This window comes from Oncorhynchus kisutch, linkage group LG22 (assembly GCF_002021735.2).
Source record: "Oncorhynchus kisutch isolate 150728-3 linkage group LG22, Okis_V2, whole genome shotgun sequence".
In the NCBI taxonomy this organism is placed as follows: domain Eukaryota; kingdom Metazoa; phylum Chordata; class Actinopteri; order Salmoniformes; family Salmonidae; genus Oncorhynchus; species Oncorhynchus kisutch.
In genome coordinates this window covers 15,576,959-15,599,860 of record NC_034195.2, presented here as the reverse complement: position 1 = coordinate 15,599,860, position 22,902 = coordinate 15,576,959, and the positions used below count along the sequence as shown (strand labels likewise).

Sequence of the window (22,902 nt, the reverse complement as noted above, 5' to 3'; positions counted from 1 at the left end):
CATTATAACTGTTCAGTATGTCTTGATGAAAATTGTCCGATGAAGCCCTTAAACCTGACACCCTGTGCGGATTGTCACCGCACATGTCATTCGGCCTACTGTTACGAAAAACACAACATGGCACCCCAAGGCCTGTAAATTTGTAAGCAGTTGTGACATTAACAAGAAATGTCCAAAATGCCATTGCAATTACAACCTTAAAATAGACAACCCTAAACCTCATGTGTGTGGAATCATACATTGCCCAATCTGTAAAGGGCCTTTGAAAATCAGAGACGCTGAAATGGTTCAAGAAGTGCCACACGAGTGTTATATTCAGCCCTTGGCTGAAGATGAACATTCAGAGAAATATGTGTTCTCTGATTTTGAGACTAATCAGCAAGCAGGGGTTAATTTGCCTATTTTGTATCTACCATGACTTTCAAGGGTGATAAGTGGTCGGCAGAGGGGCCCAATTGTGCACTCCTCTTTCTAAAACACATTAGAAAACCCCGGTACAGAAACGTTTATAGCGCACAAATCTAGAGCCTATTACTCCTACCTGATTTTGAACCCCTTGATACAGCAAGGCGTTGCACCCAGTGTAGTAAAACCTGCCTCGAAAGCACAACATATCATTATGTTAGGTCATAGACAAGTCAAAAAAACACAGGCATTTTCCAGCCAAAGATAGGAGTGACAAAAAGCAGAAATATAGATAAAATGAATAACTAACCTTTGATGATCTTCATCAGATGACACTCATAGGACATCATGTTACACAGTACATGTATGTTTTGTTCGATAATGTGCATATTTATATCCAAAAATCTTAGTTTACATTGGCGCGTTACGTGCAGTAATGTTGTGATTCCAAAACATCCAGTGATTTTGCAGAAATACTCATAATAAACGTGTCAGATTTTTTTTAACTACACGGAAAAATCATAATCTGAGAACGGCGCTCAGAGCCCAATCCAGCCAGAAAAATATCCGCCATTTTGGAGTCAACAGAAGTTAGAAATAACACCATAAATATTCACTTACCTTTGATGATCTTCATCAGAAGGCACTCCCAGGAATCCCAGTTCCACAATAAATTATTGATTTGTTCCATAAAGTTCCATAAAGTCCATAATTTATGTCCAAATAGCCACTTATTGTTAGCGTGTTCAGCCCAGTAACTCATCTTCATGATGCGCAGGCACTTCGTCCAGACAAAAACTCGAAAAGTTCCGTTACAGTCCTTTAGACACATGTCAAACGATGTATGGAATCAATCTGTAGGGTGTTTTTAACATAACATCAATAATGTTCCAACCGGAGAATTCCTATGTCTGAAGAAAAGCACAGGAACGAGAGGTAACTCTGTCGGGAGCGCACGTCACGAGCCTGTGACACTCTGCCAGACCACTGACTCAAACAGTTCTCATGAGCCCCTCCTTTATAGTAGAATCCTCATTCAAGTTTCTAAAGACGGTTGACATCTAGTGGAAGCTGTAGGAAGTGCAACTTTATCCATATCCCACTGTGTATTCGGTAGGCCAAGCTTTGAAAAACTACAAACCTCAGATGTCCCACTTCCTGGTTGGATTTTTCTCAGGTTTTCTCCTGACATATGAGTTCTGTTATACTCAAAGACATAATTCAAACAGTTTTATAAACTTCAGAGTGTTTTCTATCCAATACTATACTGATATGCATATATTAGCATCTGGGACAGAGTAGGAGGCAGTTCACTCTGGGCACGCTATTCATCCAAAAGTGAAAATGCTGCCCCCTATCCCAAAAGAGTTAAAGTGACTATGTATAGATGACAACAGAGAGTGGCAGTCTGGGTAGTCATTTGACTAGATGTTGAGGAGTTTTATGGCTTGGGGGTAGAAGCTTTTTTTTTTAAACCTCTTGGACCTTGGCGCTCCGGTACCGCTTGACGTGTGGTAGCAGGGAGAATAATCTATGACTAGGGTGGTTGGAGTGTTTGACAATTTCTAGGGCCTTCCTCTGACACCGCCTGGTGTAGAGCCCCCTGGATGGCAGGATGCTTGGCCCCAGTGATGTACTGGGCCGTTCACACTAGCCTCTGTAGTGCCTTACGGTCGGAGGCCGACAAGTTGCCATACAAGGCAGTGATGCAACCTGTCCGGAGGCTCTCGATGGTGCAGCTTTAGAACCTTTTGAGGATCTGAGGACCCATGCCAAATCTTTTCAGTCTCCTGTGGGGGAATAGGTTTTATTGTGCCCGCTTCACAACTGTCATGTTGTGCTTGGACCATGATAGGTTGTTGATGATGTGGAACCAAGGAACTTGAAGCTCTCAACCTTCTCCACTGTAGCCCCGTCGATGAGAATGGGGGTGTGCTCGGGCCTCTTTTTCCTGTAGTCCACAATCATCTCCTTTGTCTTGATCACGTTGAGGGAGAGGTTGTTGTCCTGGCACCACAGGGCCAGGTCTCTGACCTCCTCCCTATAGACTGTCTTGTTGTCGTCGGTGATCAGGCCTACCACCATTGAGTCATTGACAAATGTAATGATGGTGTTGGAGTTGTGCCTGGCCGTGCAGTCATGAGTGAACAGGGAGTACAGGAGGGGGCTGAGCCTGCAACCCTGAGGGTCCCCTGTGTTGAAGATCAGCATGGAAGATGTGTTGTTACCTACCCTTACCACCTGGGGTGGCCCCCAGGAAGTCCAGGATCCAGTTGCAAAGGGAGGTGTTTAGTCCCAGGGTCCTCAGCTTATTGATGTGCTTTGAGGGCACTATGGTGTTGGACGCTGAGCTGTAGTCAATGAATAGCATTCTCACATAGGTGTTCCTTTTGTCCAGGTGGGAAAGGGCAATGTGGAGTGCAATAGAGACTCTATCAGCTGTGGATCTGTTGGGGCGGTATGCAAATTGGAGTGGGTCTAGGGCTTCTGGGATGATGGTGTTGGGATGATGTGAGACCAGTCTTTCAAATCACTTCATGGCTACATACGCAAGTGCTACGGGTCGGTCGTCATTTAGGCAGGGTACCTTAGTGTTCTTGGGCACAGGCACAATTGTTGGTTGCTTAAAACATGTTGGTATTACAGACTCAGACAGGGAGAGGTTGAAAATGTCAGTGAAGACACTCGCTAGTTGGTCAGCGCATGCTCGGAGTACACGTCCTGGTAATCCATCTTGACCTGTGGCCTTGTGAATGTTGACCCGTCTAAAGGTCTTACTCACATCGGCTGTGGAGAGCGTGATCACACAGTCTTCAGGTACAGCTGGTGCTCTCATGCCTGTTTCAGTGTTATTTGCCTCGAAGCGAGCAAAGAGGTTTAGCTCGTCCTGTAGACTGGGCAGCTCTTGGCTGTGCTTCCCTTTGTAGTCTGTAATGGTTTGCATGCCCTGCCACATCCGATGAGCATCAGAGCCGATGTAGTACACCTCGATCTTAGTCCTGTATTGATGCTTTGCCTGTTTGATGGTTCGTCGGAGGGCATAGTGGGAATTCTTATAAGATTCCGGGTTAGAGTTCCTTGAAAGTTGCAGCTCTAGCCTTTGGCTCAGTGAGGATGCTGCCTGTAATCCATGGCTTCTGGTTGGCGTATGTACGTACGGTCACTGTGGGGACGACGTCATTGATGCACTTATTGACGAAGCCAATGACAGATGTGGTGTACTCCTCAATGCCATTGGAGGAATCCAGGAACATATTCCAGTCTGTGCTAGCAAAACATTCCTGTAGCTTAGCATCTGCTTCATCTGACCACTTTTTTATTGATCTAGTCACTGGTGCTTCCTCTTTAAATGTTTGCTTATAAGCTTGAATCATGTGGATGAAATTATGATCAGATTTGCCAAATGGAGGACGAGGGAGAGCTTTGTATGCATCTTTGTGTGTGGAGTATAGGTCGTCCAGAGTTCTTTTCCCTCTGGTTGCACATTTAACATGCTGATATAAATTTGGTAAAACTGATTTAAGTTTCCCTGCATTAATGTCGCCGGCAACTAGGTGCACTGCTTCTGGGTGAGCATTTTCCTGTTTGCTTATGGTGGAATACAGCTCAATCAATGCTATCTTTGTGCCAGCCTCTGACTTTGGTGGTATGTAAACAGCTACAAAGAATATAGGTATGCAGCTTATCATGAGAAACTCTACCTCAGGCGAGCAATATCGCAACACTTCCTTAAATATCGTGCACTAGTTGTTGGTTGCAAAAATATATAGACCGCCACCCCTTGTCTTACCAGACACCGCTGCTCTATCGTATAACCAATATGTTGATATTGTCGTCGTTCAGCCACGTCTCAGTGAAGCATAAGATGTTACAGTTTTTAATGTCCCGTTGTTTAATCTTCCCAATAACTCGTCCATTTTATTGTCCAAATATTGCATATTTGCTAGCAGAATTTGGTAAAATACCATGTCCATATTATGGCAAGAACAGCTCAAATAAGCAAAGAGAAACGACAGTCCATCGTTACTTTAAGACATGAAGGTCAGTCAATCCGGTAAATTTCAAGAACTTTGAAACTTTCTTCAAAAATCACCATCAAGCACTATTATGAAACTGGCTCTCATGAAGACCACCACAGGAAAGGATGACCCAGAGTTATCTCTGCTGCAGAGGATAAGTTCATTAGAGTTACCAGCCTCAGAAATTGCAGCCCAAATAAATGTTTCACAGAGTTCAAGTAACAGACACATCTCAACATCAACTGTTTAGAGGAGACTGCATGAATCATGCCTTCATGGTCGAATTGCTGCAAAGAATCCACTTCTAAAGGACACCAATAAGAAGAAGAGACTTGCTTGGGCCAAGAAACACGAGCAATGGATATTATACTGGTGGAAATCTGTCCTTTGGTCTGATGAGTCCAAATTTGAGATTTATGCTTTCAACTGCAGTGTCTTTGTGAGACGAGGAGTAGGTGAACGGATCATCTCCGCATGTATGGTTCCCACCCTGAAGCACGGAGGAGGAGGTGTGATGGTTTGCGATGCTTTGCTGGTGACACTGTCAGTGATTTATGTATTATGCAAGGCACACTTAACCAGCATGGCTACCACAGCATTCTGCAGCGATACGCCAACCCATCTGGTTTGCATTTAGTGGGACTTTCATTTGTTTTTCAACTAGACACCTCCAGGCTGTATAAGGGCTATTTGATCAAGAAGGAGAGTGATGGAGTGCTGCATCAGATGACCCGGCCTCCACAATCACCTGACCTCAACCCAATTGAGACGTTTGTGATGAGTTGGACCGCAGAGTGATGGAAAAGCCTACATTCACAATATTCTCTGGGTGATGTTTTTCTAGGTCGCACAGCTAGATATTTAGGAGCAATTTAGAGCAGACCAAAAATGGCTTTTGTTAACTTGAGCTAGCTAGCTAAGGAAGAGTGCAGTAGTTCAACGTTGGCTAGCAATGAATATACTTATAGACAAGGCAAGGTACCTACCTAGCAGCTGCTGAAAATATTCTTCCACCTCACAGCCTCTTCAATAAGACATTTACTAAAATAGTCTGAGCTTCATGTGTCTCACCCGACAGCATAAGTTTGGCGCCTGAAATGGATCATTTGAATCGACAGTAAGCATAAGCTATTACTGTAAAGAAATACAGTATGTTAGAGTATTTTTTACAAGAGACTTTCAAATTACAGTTAAACACAATATTTTTCAGCATGTTACCCATAATGCAGTGCAATCTACAGCATGAATGCTGTAAAACACATTTATGGTATTATACTGTGCATCCTACAGTGTTTTACTGTTGAAAGTACAGAAAGGTCTGACAGTGTAGGTCTACTAAGCTACCACTCGTGCATGGGAGGTAGAAAAGGCTTATGCAGACAAGAATGTGCTTGTAAGGGGGTCATATAAACATTTTTTTACAGGCAAAATACCATCAATCCTACAGTATGTGGAAGCAGTACTATAGTGTTGTTTAGAATTATGTACAGAGAGTACATTTTAGAGTAGATGGTCTTAACAAACTGTAGCATACCCCTGAAGCCTGTGTGCTCAGTTGTCAGTCCCCTGTATAGGTTTGAGGAGGATAAACTAGTTTTTCTGTGTCCGTGTTTTGTTTTTCTCTTACAGGTTGAGCGGGAAATAGCGATTCTGAAGCTCATAGAACACCCTCACGTTTTAAAGCTGCACGACGTCTACGAAAATAAGAAATACTTGTGAGTATCATTATCGCCTCTATGAATTCAATCAAATTGTTATGTTCCAACATGGGGGAGGGTATTAGCATCTGAAGTCTACTTAGCGTCCAATTCGTAATTTTATTGGTATTGTAATATTGAAGATAGCAGATATTATACACAACTTCACATGATACAATGATACATCATGATACACCTCTTCATCCTTAAGAGTCAGGGGCTACTTCCTGTTTCACCTGCCATTGTGTCAGTCCCAGTCATCTGTAATAATAGTGGATATTATGACAGTGAATGATATTAACTGTATGTCTCCCCCAACACGTGACAGTCAACAAGATCAAACCCTCTGAGCTTGACAGCCAAACAGTCAACCCTTTCTGTTAGGCTCCGCACTCAGATATCAAAGCGAACCATCTGATTGGTTACAAGCAACACTGAATGTGACAGAAGGGTAGATGGCCCATTAGTGTGAAGCTAGTCGTTTATTCATGCTCGTTTGAGAGTTTGCTAATAGGGCCAGAAACCCTCTATTATGTAAACACTACGACATCCTTATCAGAGTTTGCCTCTCAAATGGCACCCTATTCCCTAGACAGTGCACTACTTTTGACCAGAACTCTACGAGCCCTGGTGAAAATAAGTGGTCTTAATAAAGAAAAGAGTGCCATTTGCGACACAGTCAGTGACGGCACTGCATTAGCGAACATTAGCCATGGAGAGTGACACCCTCATCAGTCTGGTCCAGCAACACACACACACACACACACACACACACACACACACACACACACACACACACACACACACACACACACACACACACACACACACACACACACACACACACACCCATTGCTGACAGGTGTGTAAAATTGAGCACACAGCCATGCAATCCCCATAAACAAACATTGGCAGTAGAATGGCCTTACTGAGGAGCTCAGTGACTTTCAACATGGCACTATCATAGGATGCCACCTTTTCAACATGTCAGTTTGTAAAATGTCTGCCCTGCTAGAGCTGCCATAGTCAACTGTAAGTGCTGTTGTTGTGAAGTGGAAACGACTAGAAGAAACAATAGCTCAGCAGAGAACTGGCAGGCTACACAAGCTCACAGAACGGAACGGCCGAGTGCTGAAGCATGTAGTTTTACTAGTTACTAGTCCAACGCTCTAACCTGCCGCCCCATATTATAAGCATGCCCCTCTCAAAAAATGTAGAACTAGGAATAGATATAGTCCATGGTTCACGCCAGACCTGTCTGCCCTTGACCAGCACAAAAACATCCTGTGGCGTTCTGAATTAGCATCATCGAATAGCCCCCGTGATATGCAACTTTTCAGGGAAGTTAGGAACAAATATACACAGGCAGTTAGAAAAGCTAAGGCAAGGTTTTTCAAACAGAAATTTGCATCCTGTAGTACTAACTCAAAAAAGTTATGGGAAACTGTAAAGTCCATGGAGAATAAGAGCACCTCCTCCCAGGTGCCCACTGCTCTGAGGCTAGGGAACACTGTCACCACCGATAAATCCACTATCATTGAGAATTTCAATAAGCATTTCTCTACGGCTGGCCATGCTTTCCACATGGCTACCCCTACCCGGTCAACTGCCCGGCACCCCCCAAAGCAACTTGCCAAAGCCCCCACCATTTCTCCTTTACCCAAATCCAGATAGCTGATGTTCTGAAAGAGCTGCAAAATCTGGACCCCTACAAATCAGCCGGGCTAGACAATCTGGACCCTCTCTTTCTAAAATGATCTGCCAAAATTGTTGCAACCCCTATTACTAGCCTGTTCAAACTCTCTTTCGTATCGTCTGAGATTCCCAAAGATTGGAAAGCTGCCTCGGTCATCCCCCTCTTCAAAGGGGGTGACACTCTAGACCCAAACTGCTACAGACCTATATTTATCCTACCCTGTCTTTCTAAGGTCTTCGAAAGCAAAGTTAACAAACAGATTACTGACCCTTTCGAATCCCACCGTACCTTCTCCGCTATGCAATCTGGTTTCAGAGCTGGTCATGGGTGCACCTCAGCCACGCTCAAGGTTCTAAACAACATCATAACCGTCATCGATAAGAGACATTACTGTGCAGCTGTATTCATCGACCTGGCCAAGGCTTTCGACTCTGTCAATCACAACATTCTTATTGGCAGACTCGACAGCCTTGGTTTCTCAAATGATTGCCTTGCCTGGTTTACCAACTACTTCTCTGATAGAGTTTAGTGTGTCAAATCAGAGGGCCTGTTGTCCGGACCTCTGACAGTCTCTATGTGTGTCACAGGGTTCAATTCTCGGACCGACTCTCTTTTCTGTATACATCAATGATGTTGCTCTTGCTGCTGGTGATTCTCTGATCCACCTCTACGCAGACGACACCATTCTTTATACTTCTGGCCCCTCATTGGACACTGTGTCAACTAACCTCCAGACGAGCTTCAATGCCATACAACTCTCCTTCCATGGCTTCCAACTGCTCTTAAACGCAAGTAAAACTAAATGCATGCTTTTCAATTGATCACTGCCCGCACCTGCTCGCCCGTCCAGCATCACGACTCTGGACGGCTCTGACTTAGAATACGTGGACAACTGGGTTTCTGGTTAGACTGTAAACTCTCCTTCCAGACTCACATTAAGTATCTCCAATCCAAAATTAAATCTAGAATCGGCTTCCTATATCGCAACAAAGCATCCTTCACTCATGCTGCCAAACATACCCTCGTAAAACTGACCATCCTACCGATTCTCGACTTCGGTGATGTCATCTATAAAATAGCCTCCAACACTCTACTCAACAAACTGGATGCAGTCTATCACAATGCCATCTGTTTTGTCACCAAAGCCCTATACACTACCCACCATTGCAACCTGTATGCTCTCATTGGTTGGCCCTCGCTTCATACTCGTCCCCAAACCCACTGGCTACAGGTTATCTACAAGTCTCTGCTAGGTAAAGCCCTGCCTTATCTCAGCTCACTGGTCACCATAGCAGCACCCACTCGTAGCACGCCCTCCAGCAGGTATATCTCACTGGTCACCCAAAAAGCCAATTCCTCCTTTGCTCGTCTTTCCTTCCAGTTCTCTGCTGCCCATGACTGGAACGAATTGCAAAAATCTCTGAAGCTGGAGAATCACATCTCCCTCACTAGCTTTAAGCACCAGCTGTCAGAGCAGTTTACAGATCACTGCACCTGTACATAGCCTATCTGTTAAACAGCCCATCTATCTACCTACCTCATCCCCATACTGGTATTTATTTATTTATTTTGCTCCTTTGCACCCCAGTATCTCTACCTGCACATTCATCTTCTGCCGATCTACCATTCCAGTGTTTAATTGCTATATTGTAATTATTTCGCCACCATGGCCTATTTATTTCCTTAACTTACCTCATTTGCACTCACTGTATATAGACTTTTCTTTTGTTCTACTGTATTATTGACTGTATGTTTTGTTTATTCCATGTGTAACTCTGTGTTGTTGTATGTGTCGAATTGCTACACTTTATCTTGGCCAGGTCGCAATTGCAAATGAGAACTTGTTCTCAACTAACCTACCTGGTTAAATAAAGGTGAAATAAAATAAATAAATAAAATGCCCTCATGTACAAAGCGATGTCCATACAGAAATGTTTTTTTCACGATCGGTGTGGAAGAACTTGACTGGCCTGCAGAGCCGTCACCTCAACTCCATTGAATACCTTTGGGATAAATTGGAACGCTGACTGCTAGCCAGGCTGAATTGCCCAACATCAGTGACCGACCTCACTAATGCTCTTGTGTGTAAATGGCACCCTTTCAGGCACAAATTAGGCACATTGGGCAGTCTTGATACAGCATTTTAAACAGAAATGCAATGGTTCATTGGATCAGTCTAAAACTTTGCACATACACTGCTGCCATCTAGCGGCCAAAATCAAAATTGCAACTCGGCTGGAATAATACAGTATGGCCTTTCTCTTGTATTTCAAATGTGATGGTACAAAAAAATACAAAATAACTGTTGTTTTTTTCTTTGTATTTTCTTTTACCAGATCTAATGTGTTATATTCTCCTGCATTACTTTCACATTTCCACAAACTTTAAAGTTTTTCCTTTCAAAGTGCACCAATAATATGCATATCCTTGCTTCAGGGCCTGGGCTACAGGCAATTAGATTTGGGTATGTCATTTTCGGTGAAAATTTAAAAAAAAAAGGGGGTGGATCCATAGTTATGCAACACCCAATTCCCCTGTTTGTAAAAGTATTTGCCTCCTTACACTCAGTGATGTACTGGGCCGTACCGATTATCCTCTGTAGTGCCTTGCGGTCGGAGGTCGAGAATACCAGGCAGTGATGCAACAAGTCAGGATGCTCTCGATGGTGCAACTGTAGAAACTCTTGAGGATCCGAGGACCCATGCCAATCTTTTTAGTCTCATGAGGGGGAATATATTTTGTCGTGCCCTCTTCACGAATGTCTTGGTGTGCATGGACCATGTTAGTTTGTTGGTGATGTGGTCACCAAGGAACTTGAAGCTCTCAACCTGCTCCACTACAGCCCCGTCAATGGGAATGGGGGCGTGCTTAGTCCTCTTTTTCCTGTAGTCCACAATCATCTCCTTTGTCTTGTTCACATTGAGGGAGAGGTTGTTGTCCTGGCACCACACGGCCAGGTCTCTGACCTCCTCCATATAGGCTGTCTCGTTGTTGTTGGTGATCAGGCCTACCACTGTTGTGTCATCGGCAAACTTAATGATTGTGTTGGAGTCGTGCCTGGCCGTGTAGTCATGAGTGAACAGGGAGTACAAGAGGGGACTGAGCACGCACCCCTGTGGGGCCACTGTGCTGAGGATCAGTATGGCGGATGTGTTGTTACCTATCCTTACCACCTGGGGTGGCTCGTCAGGAAGTCCAGGAACCAGTTGCAGAGGGAGGTGTTTAGTCCCAGGGTCCTTAGCTTATGATGAGCTTTGAGGGCACTATGGTGTTGAATGCTGAGCTGTAGTCAATGAATAGCATTCTCACATACAGTGCTGCAAAAAAGTATTTAGTCAGCCACCAATTGTGCAAGTTCTCCCACTTAAAAAGTTGAGGGTGGCCTGTAATTTTCATCATGGGTACACTTCAACTATGACAGACAAAATGAGAAAAAAAATCCAGAAAATCACACTGTAGGATTTTTAATGAATTTATTTGCAAATTATGGTGGAAAATAAATATTTGGTCAGCTACAAACAAGCAAGATATCTGGCTCTCACAGACCTGTAACTTCTTCTTTAAGAGGCTCCTCTGTCCTCCACTCGTTACCTGTATTAATGGCACCTGTTTGAACTTGTTATCAGTATAAAAGACACCTGTCCACAACCTCAAACAGTCACACTCCAAACTCCACTATGGCCAAGACCAAAGAGCTGTCAAAGGACACCAGAAACAAAATTGTAGACCTGCACCAGGCTGGGAAGACTGAATCTGCAATAGGTAAGCAGCTTGGTTTGAAGAAATCAACTGTGGGAGCAATCATTAGGAAATGGAAGATATACAAAACCACTGATAATCTCCCTTGATCTGGGGCTCCACGCAAGATCTCACCCCGTGGGGTCAAAATGATCACAAGAACGGTGAGCAAAAATCCCAGAACAACACGGGGGGACCTAGTGAATGACCTGCAGAGAGCTGGTACCAAAGTAACAAAGCCTACCTCCAGTGACACACTACGCCGCCAGGGACTCAAATCCTGCAGTGCCAGACGTGTCCCCCTGCTTAAGCCAGTACATGTCCAGGCCCGTCTGAAGTTTGCTAGAGAGAATTTGGATGATCCAGAAGAAGATTGGGAGAATGAAACCAAAATATAACTTTTTGGTAAAAACTCAACTCATCGTGTTTGGAGGACAAACAATGCTGAGTTGCATCCAAAGAACACCATACCTACTGTGAAGCATGTGGGAGGAAACATCATGCTTTGGGGCTGTTTTTCTGCAAAAGGACCAGGACGACTGATCCGTGTAAAGGAAAGAATGAATGGGGCCATGTATCGTGAGATTTTGAGTGAAAACCTCCTTCCATCAGCAAGGGCATTGAAGATGAAACGTGGCTGGGTCTTTCAGCATGACAATGATACCAAACACACTGCCCGGGCAATGAAGGAGTGGCTTCGTAAGAAGCATTTCAAGGTCCTGGAGTGGCCTAGCCAGTCTCCAGATCTCAACCCCATAGAAAATCTTTGGAGGGAGTTGAAAGTCCGTGTTGTCCAGCAACAGCCCCAAACGTGAGTGCTACAGGTCGGTAGTCATTTAGGCAGGGTACCTTAGTGTTCTTTGGCACAGGGACTATGGTGGTCTGCTTGAAACATGTTGGTATTTCCAACTTAGACAGGGAGAGGTTGAAAATGTCAGTGAAGACAGTTGCTAGTTAGTCAGCGCATGCTCGGAGTACATGTCCTGGTAATCCTTCTGGCACTGCGACCTTGTGAATGTTGACCAGTTTAAAGGTCTTACTCACATCGCCTGCGAAGAGCGTGATCACACAGTCGTCTGGAACAGCTGATGCTCTCATGCATGTTTCAGTGTTACTTGCCTCGAAGCGAGTATAGAAGTAATTTTGCTCATCTAGTAGGCTCGTGTCACTGGGCAGCTCTTGGCTGTGCTTCCCTTTGTAGTCTAATGGTTTGCAAGCCCTGCCACATCACAGATGCCTGATGAAGACCTAAGGGTCGAAACGTTGTAAATAAATATCTTCTGGGAGCATGAGCAGCACTGTGTGGCGTTTTCCTTTCAGTTTTCTTTGAAAAGTGTCCCAGAGAAAAACATTTATCCTTTGGATGTCTCTCAAGTGTGATGTTTAAAAAAGCGCCCACTTCTTAATTCACTCTTTCTTCTTAATTTCTTACTTTCTTTCCTTCTTTCTTCCCTCTTACTTTTTCAGTCTCACTTATTTCATTCATCTTTCTAATTTCTCTGTCCCCCCACCTCCCAGGTATCTGGTGTTAGAGCACGTCTCAGGGGGAGAGCTCTTTGACTACCTGGTAAAGAAGGGACGGTTAACACCCAAGGAGGCCAGGAAGTTCTTCAGACAGATCATCTCTGCACTGGACTTCTGCCATAGTCACTCCATATGGTAAGCACTTTCTATATTCATATTATCTTTAATACTTACTGAGAACCCTTTTGGTTCCAGGTAGAACCCTTTTGGGTTCCATAGGATCCTTTCCACAGAGGGCTCTACATGGGACCCAAAATGGTTCTATGTGGAACTATAAAAAAGGTTCTCCCTTGAACCAAAAATGGTTATCCTTTGGGGACAGCAGAAAACCATTTTGGAACCCCTTTTTTCTAAGAGTGTATAGAATCAATATTTTAGTTGATTTTTCATCATTGGAGACATGATGTCGCAAAGGCCAATTGGAATGTCATAGGAAGAAGCAGTCCTTAGTCCAATGGGTGTTGTTGTTTGGTTGCTATCTGTGCTAGGGTTTGTTTCATGTTTCTTCAAATTTCTTCTTCAGTAGAAAATGTACCCTAGAGGATCCTATTCCTCAAATTTTAAAGTGCTTTGGATATCATTACACATGTAAGATGATAAAAACTAAAAGCAGATCTAGCAAACGCAGTGGAAATCGAAGGGCTCTCCAGAGTTAGCCTGTGATCAGGTCTGGTGACTCGTATGTCTGTTATTTAACAATGAAGTAAGGTATGCAATCTTATAAAAAATTGTTCCAAAGGGTTCTTTGAGGAGGAATAGGGTTCTACCAAGAACTGTTTTGATCTGAAGATTACTTTTTGGAAGACAATGGCTCTTTGTAAGGCAAACGGTTCTACCTAGAACCTTTACATCCTAAGAACCATTTTTGGAGGAAAGGGTTCTTGACTTATTATTTGGAAGGCAAGAGGGATTCTTTAGATGGCAAGAAGGGTTCTACATAGAACCATATATCATATTTCCCAGGATGCTCTATTGCAGGGTGATTTTCTGTGTAATATATGTGTTTTTGTATGTACATTGATTGGTTGATACATTTTATGCTACACAGTGATATTGTATATAACATTTTTCCAATCTGTTAGTAGTTACTGAGATGGTTGTTCCAGTTTAAGTGATTGATGCAGTCTCACAATTCAATTCCCCTACCTTGGCATTCATTGTGAATTCGGGTTGGGGGGATTTATTAGATATCCTAATTCTGTCTGGGTGCCAGACATCACTTTGCCAGACATCACTTTGCAAGCCAGCATAATGTGACTTGCAGGCTTGATGTGGCATGTAAAGCAGGAGTTTTCTAACACCACTGGGTTGGGTATAACTAGGCCCTCAAAGAAAGGCTTTATGATGTATGTAATGTATTGTCATAAAGTAAACAACTTTTAAAGCTAATAAAGCGGGTGGAATCATACATAGAGGCTATTCAGTCCTCTTGACTTTTTCCATATTTTGTTACGTTACAACCTTATTCTAAAATCTATTAAATAGTTTTTTCCCCTCATCATCCTACACAAAACACACCACAATGACATTGCAAAAACAGTTATTTTTTTTGCAAATGTATTAAACATAAAAAACTGAAATATCACATTTACATAAGTATTCAGACACTTACATGTAGTACTTTGTTGAATCACCTTTGGCGGCAATTACAGCCTTGAGTATAATGCTTCAAGCTTGGAAAACTTTTATTTGTGGTTTCTCCCGTTCTTCTCAAGTTCTGTCAGGTTGGATGGGAAGTGTCGCTATACAGCTCATTTCAGGTCTCTCCAGAGATGTTCAATCAGGTTTGGGGCGGCAGGGTAGCCTTGTGGTTAGAGCGTTGGAATAGTAACCGGAAGGTTGAGAGTTCAAACCCCCTAGCTGACAAGGTACAAATCTGTCGTTCTGCCCCTGAACAGGCAGTTAACCCACTGTTCCTAGGCCGTCATTGAAAATAAGAATTTGTTCTTAACTGACTTGCCTGGTTAAATAAAGGTAAAATAAAAATTTAAAAAAAGGTTCAAATGCGGACTCTGACTGGGCCACTCAAGGACATTCAGAGACTTGTCCCGAAACCACTCTTGCGTTGTCTTGGCTGTGTGCTTAGGGTTGTTGTCCTGTTGGAAGGTGAATCTTCGCCCCAGTCTGAGGTCCTGAGCGCTCTGGAGCAGGTTTTCATCAAGGATCCCTCTGTACTTTGTTCCAGTCATCTTTGCCTCGATCCTAACTAGTCTCCCAGTCTCTGCCGCTGAAAGACATCCCCAAAGCATGATGCTGCCATCACCATGCTTCACCTTAGGGATGGTGCCAGTTTTCCTCCAGACCTCATGATTGGTAATTAGGCCAAAGAGTTAAATCTTGGTTTCATCAGACCAGAGAATCTTGTTTTTCATTGTCTGAGAGTGAGCAGCATACCACCCAGCATCCCACTGCTGGCTTCCTTCTGAAGCTAAGCAGGGTTGGTGCTGTTCAGTCCCTGGATGGGAGACCAGATTCTGCTGGAAGTGGTGTTGGAGGGCCAGTAGGAAGCACCCTTTCCTCTGGTCCAAAACAATATCCCAATCCCCCTGTGATTGGAGACATTGCCCTGTGTAGGGTGCAGTCTTTAGGATGGGACATTAAATTCGTGTCCTGACTCTCTGTGGTCACTAAAGATCCCATGGCACTTATCGTAAGAGTAGGGGTGTTAACCCTGGTGTACTGGCTAAATTCACAATCTGGCCTTCATACTATCATGGCCACCTAATCATCCCTAGCTTACAATTGGCACATTTGTCCTCTCCCCTGTAACTATTGCTCAGGTTGTTGTTGTAAATGAGAATGTGTGCTCAGTCAACTTACCTGGTAAAGTAAGGGTTAAATAAATGAGTCTTTAGGTGACTTTAGGTGACAAGTGGGCTGTCATGTGCGTTTTACTGAAGAGTGGATTATATTTGGCCACTCTAACATAAAGGCCTGATTGGTAGAGTGCTGCAAAGATTGTTGTCCCTCTGGAAGGTTCTCCCATCGCCACAAAGGAACTCTGGAGCTCTGTCATAGTGACCATCAAGATCTTGGTCACCTTCCTGGCCAAGGCCCTTCTCCCCCGATTGTTCAGTTTGGCTAGGCGGCCAGCTCTAGGAAGAGTCTTGGCGGTTCCAAACTCTTGAGGACCTTCAATGCTGCTGAAATATTTTGCTACCCTTCCCCAGAGCTGTGTCTCGCACAATCCTGTCTCGGAGCTCTACGGATAATTCCTTCGACCTCAATGCTTGGTTTTTGCTCTTACATGCACTGTCAACTGTGGTAACTTACATAGACAGGTGTGTGACTTTCCAAGTCTTGTCCAATCAATTGAATTTACCACAGGTGGTCTCCAATCAAGTTGTAGAATCATCTCAAGGATGTTCATTGGAAACAGGATGCACCTGAGCTCAATTTCGAGTCTCATAGCAAAATGGTCTGAATACTTATGTAAATAAGGTATCTGTTTTTTTTATATATACATTTGCTAAAATGTCTAAAAAACTGTTTTTGCTTTGTCATTATGGGGTATTGTGTGTAGATTAATCATGAACACTTTTAATTTTAAGGGAAGGGTTCTGAATACTTAAGGGAAGGGGTCTGAATACTTTCCGAATGCTTGATTTTCTTAAACATGTGTGCTTATTTATTAGCCATTGTTATGTTCATTTTGAGATCTTAAGGAACATCAGGTACTGCTGGAATGTCTACCAATGGCATATCCATGTTTTTGTGAGACATTAGACTGGTCACTCAAAACATTTATAAAGAATTTATGAAGTAGATGAGGAAATGCAGAAACACATAAATAATGATAAGTACATGGTTTATAAAGACCTACATTAAACATCTTATGAATGATCTTATAAGTATTAAATACTTCAATAGATGTTTATAAATGTGTGAATAACTAGGTTACTAACATTTAGAAATGAGGGAATAATTATTAATAAATGTTGAATAAACTATTAATCCATTATAAATGCTTTATTATCTGGAATTATTACAAAGTGCTACCAAATAAAGAATTGAAATACTGAGCTATAATTGTATGTTCAAAACAATGAGGAAATTATATTATTTTATACTAATAAGATTGCTCAGAGAATGACATTTTGTGAACAAGTATTTATTTTTTTCACCTTGTGAGTATAATGCCCCTGAGCCTTCTTCAGAAAATGTTTTATGAGTTGGAGAACACATTTGGAGGGATCTTAGACCATTCCTCCATAGAGAATCCATCCAGATCCTTGATTGAATTTCCCGGTACTGGGTAAAGTTCATGATGCCGTTTGCTTTGGCAAGGGCCCCAGGACCAATGGAAGCAAAATAGCCCCATAACATCAAAGATCCAACACCATATTTAACAATAGGTATGGAGTTATTTTCTGCTCATGTATTCTCATTTCGATGCTAAACCTACCACTGGTGTGCGTTGCCAAAGATCTCTATTTTCACATCATCCAACATAAAGCATTGGCACATGAAAATGGAGCACATGGAATTGTTTTGAGATGGTCCTACCATGGATCATTTAACTATTAGATTTATAATTTTAGGACTCCTTTTAGGTATAAAAACTAATATTAAAAAAATTATTTGATGAAATATTGAATTTGACCTTTACTAATATAGCCCAAAGAACCGCATTGAATAAAAGATTAATAATTGGCAAAAAATACATGAAAAAACATTATCATAAGGAATAAGGTTTTGAAGTGTCTGTCCTATATCTAGGACATATAAGAAAGCTCAATAAATATTTTTGTTATTTTGGACACAGAAATTTACCCCCTTATTTTTGATGGCACAAAACTACCTCCATACTTCCATTAGTTTGTAATGGAAACCTTCAGACGAGTCCTGTGACACTAGTGGGGGTTGTAGAGCAAAACTGTTCGGGAGAATCATTTCTATAGTGGGGTCATATTAGTTTGTAGGCCAAACTTCGGATGCTACAGATGTTTTCGTGAGAAGACCGCTTTTTGGGATGTCTCATGGTCTGATAATCACAGCCGTAGTTTGGCCACCTTCCACTGTAGATGAGGAAGGCCGTCATAGGCGGATGTAGTGGTTTGATACAGAGCCCATGCACAAAAAAATGATATCTCTAGCTTATTCTGTTACTTAGATTGATGCACTGGTGCGTCAATAGGATTCAACTAATTATCAACTGATTATCGTTGTGGAACAAACGTGGATCTGAAAAGATTACTCTCTTCCTCAATAGTGTGCAACGAATTCTAATAGATGAACAGCTGAAATTAGTATGACATCCTGGTAGTCAAACGTGATTTTCCCGTATTGCTTTACGATATTTCTACAATATGAAGTCAAAATAACACTGACATTGGGGAAATTATGATAAAGCCCTTTCTGTTTAATAGGTTGTTGTTTTTTACCTCTGGAATATCAGTCTGTTCAGGTGGAATGGAGTTTTTGGCCCATGACATCACAATCTAATCTGATTATTGTGACCAATGACCAGTCAGCTTTTATTTGCATATGTATCCTCCTACTTTGAAGGTGTATGCAGAGTAGGATCTAGAGTCAAATGTATGTAAACATATTTAAATTTTTATCAACTCTCGATCACGATCAGACTGAGCATATTATAGAACCGCCTTAGGCTCAGGGGAAAAAATTATATAAATTATATAGAAAATATATATATATATTTGGATTTATTTTTATGAAAGTAACACAAACAGTAATGTATTAGCCATACAGTGATTAAAAAATAAAATAAATGTTTCTAAATTTCACATACTATAAAACATTATATTTTCACATACCCAAATTGCCTGCTATTTAGAACGCAATTAAGGATATTCGACTCCAACTTTTCTTTTAAACCACCTTCTTGCGCTAACATCTTTTTTTGTAACTTACTGTCAAGCATGTAATAAATGACAAACATGTTTGTTATATCTCTGTTACGGTTTTCTTCCGTCGAAGGAGAGTCGGACCAAAATGCAGCGTGGTTAATAATATACATCTTTAATAGACTAATAAACACGATCAATACAAAAACAATAACCATACGTGAAAACCGAAACAGCCTAAACTGGTGCAAACTAACACAGAGACAGGAACAATCACCCACGAAACACTCAAAGAATATGGCTGCCTAAATATGGTTCCCAATCAGAGACAACGAGAATCACCTGCCTCTGATTGAGAACCGCCTCAGGCAACCATAGACTATGCTAGAACACCCCACTAAGCCACAATCCCAAAACCTACGGAAAAAAACCATACATAAACACAACACAAAATAAACCCATGTCACACCCTGGCCTGACCAAATAAATATAGAAAACACAAAATACTAAGACCAGGGCTACCTTCAAGTTTCCCCTTTCTATTATATGTTAGCCCTAAAACCCTGTGTCCTGTAAGCCTGCTGTACCTCCAGGGGAAGGACAGTGTTCTGTTTTGGGAGTTGTCTAGCTCACAATAGGCACACTGTCCAGGGGTCCAAGCAATTATTTGCTGCTGGCATGTACAGGAGATATATAGGTAGAGTGGGGAATGCAGGGGGTAATGTAGAGAGGGGAAAGGGGGAGAGGGAGACAACAGTGGGGGAGAGGAGTTGATGGGTGAGCGGGCGGGCGATGAGTTGGCAGGGAAAAGGGGGAGGTACGGGGTAACAGAAAGAGGAGACAGGGAAGAGAGGAAGCTGTTACTGTACATTAAGAAAAAGGAGTGGGTGAGGGAAAAGTTATAAGATGATGCAGAGAGGTGTGGGAGTACCCCAGACAGGCTGTGGATGGGTGGGATTGAGTAGGGGCTGCTATAGGTCTGGCCTTAGGGAGATAGAGGGGATTTTGCTGGGGGTTGCGACTGTGTCTGCCTTTATGTCTGTCTATGAGAACCAGTTGCTGTCAGCAACCTCAGTCTGAGACTCATGCCCTGTTTGAATACTTCAGGAAAGCATCCTTCCTTCCTACTTTCCTCAAGGTAATCACAGATGTAAATTGGTTGGATTGGTGGAAGTAATAGGGTGGTAACCTTGATTTAATCTATCCAATCACTTATCAGGAAGATTACAAGGACAGATTAATTTATAATCGAACAGGGCCTCAGCCTGAACCTGAGTCAAGTAGGGCCAAACAACAGACATGAACAACAGACAGGGGAGGGAAGGGAGAGTGTCAGTTACTCTAACATCCCCGGGCCAATTGGATCTGCCTAGTGGTTGGGTCAAGGAGTAAACCAATTATTTATCTTTCCTCGATTCCTTGGGTGAACGTATTGTAGGAGAAAATCAGATGGCAATGTGTTTTGAGAAGGTGACAAAGAGGGAGGATGTGAGGAATCAAAGAATTAAACATTTAAATCACCTCTTGCGTCCTCTCGCCTCCTCCTCAAACAGCATTGGAGTAGAAGATTCAGGGTCCCTCTCCTTGTAGTAATTGGAAGTTCGACTATTTTTACTGACTCTGATCTTTTGAAGTCCTTTAGTCAAACGAACAAATCTTTTGACATATTTCATTAATTTGAGTCAGTAATGCCCAGAGCATGCAGGACCCCAGAAATTGGAAAATGCTCTAGCTTTAGAAAACATTTTGTGATGCAATCTCTATTGCACTCCACACTGCCCTTTCACACCTGGACAAAAGGAACACCTTTGTGAGAATGCTATTCATTGACTACAGTTCAGCGTTCAACACCATAGTGCCCTCAAACATCACTAAGCTAAAGACCCTGGGACTATTCACGATGAACTGAAAATGTGAAGGAGTCATGATTCTACAAGCCTCTCGTTCACATCTTGTTCAGCTTTTTGGAGCTGCCATTTGTGACTGAGACTTGTAATAGTGTGCTTTAAACAATGTACTTATTGTGTTGATTGGTAGGCATACAAATAAGATTATTTCTTGATACATTTAAAGTGAGGTCTAGTTGTGGCCCAACCAGACAAACTTGTGAACAAAGTATAAAGGTAGTTTTGTGCCTACACAAAAAAGGGGTTAAATATGTGTAAAACAAATCTGTCTTTTTTGCCGTTTATGAATGTGTTATTCAATGCGTTTCTCTGGGCTATATATGGAGGAGGTCAGAGATCTGGCCGTGTGGTGCAGGGACCTCAACCTAGCCCTCAACGTGGTCAAGTCAAAGGAGATGATTGTGGACTACAGGAAAAGGAGGACTGAGCATGCCCCCATTCTCATCGGCGGGGTTGTAGTGGAGCAGGTTGAGAGCTTCAAGTTCCTTGGCCTCCACATCACCAACAACCTATCATGGTCCAAGCACACCAAGACAGTTGTGAAGAGGGCACGACAAAACCTATTCCCTCTCAGGAGACTGAAAAGATTTGGCATGGGCCCTCAGATCCTCAAAAGGTTTTACAGCTGCACCATCAAGAGGATCCTGACTGGTATGGCAACAGCTCGGCCGCTGACCGCAAGGCACTACAGAGGGTTCTGCGTACAAGCCAGTACATCACTGGGGCCAGGTTCCCTGCCATCCAGGACCTCTATACCAGGCGGTGTCAGAGGAAGGCCCTAAAAATTGTCAAAGACTCCAGCCACCCTAGTCATAGACTGTTCTCTCTGCGACCACACGGCAAGCAGTACCGTACTGTGGGAAAAGTGGTCAGGTTAAAGAGAAGATTAAAATAATGATGATGAACATGCTTCATAGGGTGTCTTTTTTCTCCTTGGGTTCTCTGTGGTTTCTTCTGCTTTTCTTTTCTATATGGAGGTACTAACGGTAGGTACTCTCAATATTAATGGAGGAAGGGACAGGAATAAGAGGGCTTGGGTATTAGAAGAAATAAAACAGAGAAGGCTTAATGTAGTTTTCCTACAAGAGACACATAGTGATGAAGAAAATGAGGTTGACTAGGTTATGTGGTGGGAGGGGCAGCATGTACTCAGTCATGGTACTAATTTCAGTGCTGGGGTGGCAATCTTGTTTTCCTCAGGTTTAGAGGTGACTGTGGTATCTACAACAGAGATTGTCAAGGGTCGGGTTTTATTGGTCAAGGTGGATGTTATGTTTTTTTATGTTTATGCTCCTAATGAGGGTACAGAGCGTATTGCTATATTTGATCAAATAAAGGAAACCTTAAGACAGTGTGATCAAGAGGGGTGTATGGTTTTAGGGGGTGACTGGAACTGTACAGTGTATTTTACTGTTGATCGCACCGCCGAAGAACCTTACCTGCGGTCAGCCACTTGCCTGTCTGGCCTGTTAACTGAGTTTGAGCTTTCTGATGTGTGGAGAGTAAGGAATGCAAAAGTTAGGCAGTACACATGGCTAAAAATTTATGAAGGTCGTGTCAGTGCAGCAAGGTTAGACAGGTTGTATGTATCTGAGCAATACTATAGTAGGGTTGGAATGTGTGCCATTACTCCTGTGGGTTTCTCTGATCATCATATTGTTACTGTTGATATTCACTTGTCCTGTCCATGAAGGTCATCACCTTACTGGTATTTTAATGTTACATTGTTACATTATGTCATGTTTTGTGACAGGTTTGTTTTGGGAAAAATTGAGGGTTATAAAAGGGAATTTTGAGTCCTTGAGACAATGGTGGGAGGTTGGGAAGGCCCAAATACGAGTATTCTGTCAACAGTATACTGCTCTGTCTCAAATTGAAGTTAAAGAGACTATCAAGGCCCTTGAACAGGACATCAAATATATTGAATTGAAGCTGCTCACTCAGAATGACCCTGGACTAGTCATGAACTTACAGGACAAGAGACATGAACTGAGGTCATTCTGCATGAAAGAGTGAAGGGTGCCTTGATTAGGTCTCGTTTCGCTTCCCTCAAGAATATGGATGCTCCTAGCTCTTTTTTTAACCTAGGACAGTCGACATTTCAACGTA

General features: G+C 42.6%; 1 protein-coding gene across 1 annotated transcript in view; it reads left to right on the top strand.

Moving 5' to 3' along the window:
• The window catches only part of brsk2a (BR serine/threonine kinase 2a), a 223,244-nt gene that overhangs the window by 71,560 nt on the left and 128,782 nt on the right, over positions 1–22,902 (top strand). Inside the window, exons 3-4 of the mRNA XM_031802186.1 lie at positions 6,054–6,139; positions 13,074–13,214. Coding sequence (XP_031658046.1) covers positions 6,054–6,139; positions 13,074–13,214 — 227 coding nt within the window. The remainder of the gene's footprint in view (positions 1–6,053; positions 6,140–13,073; positions 13,215–22,902) is intronic.